The sequence below is a fragment of the Podarcis bocagei genome (assembly GCF_964188305.1).
Source record: "Podarcis bocagei genome assembly, chromosome: 4".
In the NCBI taxonomy this organism is placed as follows: domain Eukaryota; kingdom Metazoa; phylum Chordata; class Lepidosauria; order Squamata; family Lacertidae; genus Podarcis; species Podarcis bocagei.
In genome coordinates, this window is record NC_138128.1 from 915,047 (window position 1) to 921,046 (window position 6,000).

The 6,000-nt window shown below is 49.0% G+C and overlaps 1 protein-coding gene across 6 annotated transcripts in view; it reads left to right on the forward strand.

Annotated features, from left to right (window-relative positions):
• LOC308584847 (putative cation-transporting ATPase 13A4) overlaps positions 1-5,588 on the forward strand; it is a 52,080-nt gene extending 46,492 nt beyond the window's left edge. For all 6 annotated transcript variants that reach the window (XM_081190020.1, XM_081190024.1, XM_081190025.1 and 3 more), the window contains 3 exons: positions 881-969; positions 2,287-2,367; positions 4,733-5,588. In XM_081190020.1, the coding sequence (XP_081046146.1) occupies positions 881-969; positions 2,287-2,367; positions 4,733-4,969 (407 nt within the window). In that variant the 3' untranslated portion in view covers positions 4,970-5,588. The remainder of the gene's footprint in view (positions 1-880; positions 970-2,286; positions 2,368-4,732) is intronic.
• Positions 5,589-6,000: the final 412 nt, after the last annotated feature.

The window sequence follows — 6,000 nt, forward strand, 5'->3', positions numbered from 1 at the left end:
CAGGGCCCTGCGGGATCTGATTTCTTTCCGCAGGGCCTGTAAGACAGAGTTGTTCTGCCTGGCCTTTGGCTTAGAATCAATTTGATTCCCTCCCCTTCTTTCCCTTTTCCTTTTTCCTTCTGTGATGGAACTCTTATTTGGGGACTTCCCTGGCTTTTTTTCCTGACCCACGTAGGACCAGTCTGGATAGTTGGTCTTGGTGAAGATTTGACGTTTTCATCCCCAAAAAGTTTCAGATTTGAGTTTCTATTGAAATGAGGCTGCATTTTAATGTTGTATTTTAATCTTGTTTTTAAGTTGTATCTTAATTAATTGTTTTATATCTGGTGTTAGCCGCCCTGAGCCCGGTCTTGGCTGGGGAGAGCGGGGTATAAATAAAATTATTATTATTATTATTATTATTATTATTATTATTATTATTATTATTATACCATGAATCATGGAATTGTAGAGTTGAAAGGGACTCCGTAGGGATGCAATGCAGGAATTGCAACGGAAGCATCCATGACCGAGGGCCATCCAGCCTCTGCTTAAAAACCTGCAAGGAAGAAGAGTCCACCACCTCCTGAGGAGACCCTTCCCCTGCGCAATGGCTCTTCGTTTTGGAAAGTTCTTCCTCATCTTTATTTGGAATCTCCTTCCTTGTCTTCAGATCCCTCAGTTCAGATCCCACCCAGAAAACAAGCCTGCTCCCTGCCAGCTCTGCAGGCTGCTGAAGCCCCCAGGCCCTCTCTCAACTCCCCGTGGTTCCTGCATTGCAGGGGCTTGGACTAGATGACCTTTGGGGACCCTCCGACTCTCCAGTTCCATGGCTCTGTGCCCCCCTCTCCCCAACGGCCTTCCTCCCCCAGTTCACCCCCCAACCGCCTTTTCCTTCCAGGTGTCTTTGTCCTGGTCTTGGCACTGCAGCTGGGCGTCTGCCTCTTCTTCCTCTTTGCCCACATCGAGGGTCTCTATGCCACGATGGATGTGAGTAGAAATGCCCCCCCTCGCCCCAAGTGCTGCAGCTCGTCCCTAGTCCCCCCCTCCCGCTGCCCCTCTGGGGGTCTCCCGGTAGGCCTGGCGTGAGACCCCTCCCTAAAGCCCTGCAGGGCCACTGTGGGCAGAGCCCTCTTTCAGGCAGCTTACAAGGTTCCTATGTGGGAGGGGCCCCACCTAACACCCCCCCTCCCTTTAAATAATCCTCCTGCCCAGATGCTTAGGAAGTTATTTAGAATTTTAAACCTGGTTTAGCATTTTAACTTTTCACACGTTTTAAAGCATTGTGAATTTTTCAGGATCATTTTTTCTTTTTTTAAATAAACCACTTTGAGCCCCCCCCCCTTTTACAGTCCAGCAGTGTATAAAACTTGTGAAAGAAAGAAATACTTTTTTTAAAAAAAGTACCCCCACCCCCGCCGGATCTGATCCCCTGTGCATCTCCTTCCCTTGCTGTCATCCCAGACGTATGTTTAACTGGGGTTAACAGCACAATTAATCACTAGCTCCACCCCTGAGTGGATTGAGGGCCAGATTCAGGGCAGGTGGTGGCCCCCAAGCCATCTCAACAACCTGCAGTGTGCAAAGGCAGCCACTAGGTGGCCTCATAACAGAAGTTTCCCCTCTGCTCCTTGCAGAGGTCTCTGCCTTAGATTTTAAAGCAAGAGAAATTATGCACCGTTCTGTTTTGCACCGCTTTTAAAAACACCCATCTTTAAATGTTTTTACGGTGCATTTGTAAATTGCCTCGAGACACATGGAGAAGGCGATTCAGGAATATGAGTTAATAACAAGCATAAAAATGAAGAATGGTATCTTTGTAACACATGCTCAGGAGAGCTGGTGGGCTTAGCGGTTAGGAATGCTGGGCTAGGGACCTGGGAGAGACCCGGATTCGAATCCTGCCTCCCCACTCACACATCAAGCTCTCCCTGGGTGGGCCAGTCCCTGCCTCTCAGCCTGACCCTACCTCACAGGGCTGTTGTGGGGGGGGGGGTTAGAGACGGGGAACCATGCCCACCCCTTGAGCCCTTGGGATGAAAGGCAGTATATAAGTGCAAGACATGAAATTAAATTGAAATAAATGATAACAGCAACTGATGCAACTACACCCACTGGAGTAAAATAGAGCATCCCAGAGGCGGGGGGGGGGGAGAGACTGCAAAGTGGGCATGGAAAGAGGGTCTTTGGACTGGGCATGCTTGGCAGGGGGCATGGCTGGCAGTGCCCCCCCCTGCCCTGGATGTGCCTTCTCCCCCTCCATCCTCCCATGTCTCTGACCTGCTTCTGCCTCCATCCCCCCCCCAGCTTGTCTGCACTCCCATCCCTTGGAGATTCTCCCTGCTGGGCCTGCTGCTGATCACCTTCGCCGTCTCCCTGGTCGTCGAGGTGAGTTGGACCCCTTGGCTTCCCCCGCCTGGGCTGCTCAAGGCCCCCTGAAGGGCTGCAGGGGGGGTGAGAACCCAGGCCATTCCTCCTCCTCCTCTTGGGATACGTGTGGGAATATTCAGGGAGGCAGGAGAAGATATATTGTTGAATAATATCCTTCCTAACTTGCGCTAGCAGGTTCTATAACTTAGCAGAGTTCTAACATTCCCCTTTTAAAATGTGCAGCGGTTAGCTTGCAGCAGGCTAGTTTTATAATAATAATAATAATAATAATAATAATAATAATAATAATAATAATAATAATAATAATAATTATTATTATTTATTATTTGTACCTCGCCCATCTGGCTGGGTTTCCCCAGCCACTCTGGGCAGCTTCCATAGAGACCAAAAAACACTAAAATAGCCTTTCAATATAAGATTCCTGGTAATCCCCTTTAAGGTAAAGGTAAAGGGACCCCTGACCATTAGGTCCAGTCGTGGACGACTCTGGGGTTGTGGCGCTCATCTCGCTTTATTGGCCGAGGGAGCCGGCATACAGCTTCTGGGTCATGTGGCCAGCATGACTAAGCCGCCTCTGGCGAACCAGAGCAGCGCCTTTTACCTTCCCGCCAGAGCGGTACCTATATACCTACTTGCACTTTGACGTGCTTTCAAACTGCTAGGTTGGCAGGAGCTGGGACTGAGCAATGGGAGCTCACCCCGTTGCGGGGATTCAAACCGCCGACCTTCTGATTGGCAAGTCCTAGGCTCTGTGGTTTAACCCACAGCGCCACCCACATCCCTGTAATCCCCTTTACTCCTCTTTAAAAGGAATAGGCACGACACAGTCTTGTGTAAAAAGTATAAAAGAAGTTTACTCACATTCAGTCAGTTCACAGATGAATCCCTGAAGGCAGACTTAGGTATAAACAAGTATAAACATGTAGAATCTATCCGATAAGGAGATGGTTCCTTTGTGTTCTGTTGACTGGAAGTTGAAGAGATGCTGCTTCTTCTATAAATGGAGTCAGAGACAGAGAGAGAGGGCTTTGTGACTTGCCCTTTTGTGTTACCTGGACAGGTAAGGTCATGCCCATCTCTGGTCACATGCAGAGGAAGTCTGTCCCAGCCCAGGAGGAAACAGGAAGTTTTTCTACTGGCTGAACCAAGCATCCCCTTGCACGTCCACTCTAGGAATGTTGTACTTCACTGCTACCTGTGCTTCGCATCCCACAATACAGGGCTTGTCCCGGCTGCACCCCAGGAATGGCAAGGAGGTTCTTCCCAACTGCAGTTATCATGGCTGCCTGTGTTTTGAATGGATCTCTTTGAAATCCATACAGTGGTACCTTGGTTCTAGAACTTAATCCATTCTGGGAGTCCGTTTGACTCACGAAACTGTTCAGAAACCAAGGCACGGCTTCTGATTGGCTGCAGGAGCTTCCTGCACTCAATCAGAAGCCGTGTAAGCCGTGTCGGGCATTTGGCTTCTGAAAAACGTTTGCAAACCGGAACACTTACTTCCGGGTTTGCGGCGCTCAGGAGCCAATTTGTTTGGGAGCCAAGTCGTTCGAGTACCAAGGTACCACTGTATTTTAATTCTGGTCGTGTTCAGTTACATTTTCATGATCATCTCAGTTTTGGGCACTTTCTGTTTTATCTGCAGAAGCTGCCTTGATTCATGGGCTGGGGAAAAAGCAGACTAAGGATAAATTTTATCTATCTATCTATCTATCTATCTATCTATCTATCTATCTATCTATCATCTATCTATCTATCATCTATCTATCTATATCATCTATCTATCATCTATCTATATCTATCCATCTATCCATCTATCTATCTATCTATCTATATCTATCTATCTATCTATCTATCATCTGTCTATCTATCGATCTCATCTATCTATCTATCTATCATCTATCTATCTATCATCTATCTATATCTATCTATCTATCTATCATCTATCTATCTATCTATCTATCTATCATCTATCTATCAATCTCATCTATCTATCTATCTATCATCTATCTATCTATCTATCTATCTATCATCTATCTATCATCTATCTATCTATCATCTATATATCTCCATCTATCTATCTATCTATCTATCTATCTATCTATCTATCTATCTATCTATATCTATCTATCTCAGCTTTAGGCCAACAGCCATTCGTCCGAAGGACACAGGATAAAAATGCAAGATGAAAACACAAAATACATGACTCAATAACAAAAACAAAAGCAATCACTCCATTCCCACACACAAATTAATTATTATTATTATTATTATTAAATGAATACGGAGCCTGCTGAGGCTTCAGTTCTGCTTGCTCTGTCTTTTCCCCACGCAAGGGCCTGATCCCCCTTCTCTCTTGCAGGAGGCCGTCATTGAGAACAGAGCCCTGTGGGCGCTTCTGAAGAGAGCCTCTGGGTACCAGTCCAAGAGCCGATACCAGAAGCTGCGGAGAGCCCTGGAGAAGGACCTCTCTTGGCCGCCCCTCAACCGAACGGACTCCGCAAGCCCCGACGCGGTTCGCGTGGCTGGCTTTGGGGCGGCTTACGGCAACCCAGCGTTTGTGAGCCACGAAGAGCCCGTCTGTGGGCCGAGCGTCTGAAGCGAGGTTGCCATGTCTGCACTCAAGGGCCGCCTCCTTGCTCCCTGGTCAAAAGTGGGTGCCATTGGCAGCAGCAAGGGGCAGCCCTGAGGGCAGGAGTCCTTGGCCGACGGAGAGGTGCAGGCCTCGGCTGCTGTTGTTTGGACAAAGCTTGGGAGGCCAGAGCCGGCTCTGCCACTAGATGCCATCCGAAGCCCTCGAGGTGGCAGCCGCGTGCGTGGCTGGCCGGCCAGCCTGCCCCCTCCACCACCAGCACAGAAGCAGTGCCAGAATTGGGTCTGAAACAGCACAAGATCCTTCGGAGCCTGTGGGTTCTCTCGCGATCTTGCCCCAAATGGGCACTGATGCCAGCGCTGCTTCTCTGCCCGTGGTGGAGGCGGCAAAGCAGGCAGAGAAGCAGGATCTGCACGTGGGGAGTTTATCCTGCGTCGCTTCACGCTGTTACCCTGCCCTGCTCCAGAGCAATTGCCCCAACAAACCTTGATTTTTCTAAAAAATAAAAAAGCGAGTTTGTTGCAGAAGCACACCAGATGCAGTCTACTGGCACAGCCTGAAGTTCTTTCTTTGCAGCTCAATCTCAATCTCGATATGACGACTGTCTGGAAGCAGCCCTGGAATCAGCCCATAGTTTGTGGCAGTGGGGGGGGGGCAAGGAGAGGTGGGGGACGACGACTCATGGACGAGTCTCTGAATAAAGCTACTTCCTGGGACTCGCAGGTGGGGAGATGTGCTTGCGATGCCCCTTTGGGGCAACTGGTTGTCTACTGAGACCACTTCTGGACCACCTGAGCCATGGACCTGATCCGGTGGAACTCTGTGTACAGAGGTAGACTGAGACAGCAGAACCTCCTTGGCTAGGAGCAGGCTACCTCTGAATCCCTGTTGCTGCGAGGACAGGATCCTGCATCGGATGGGATCCCCACTTGGGCTTGGCCCAGCTGCTGCAAAGCTCTCTGAAATACACTTGGAGTCGAGAGTGGATTTCATGCCCTTTATTCGGCTCATAGTGGTGAGGAGGAATGGAAGTTCCC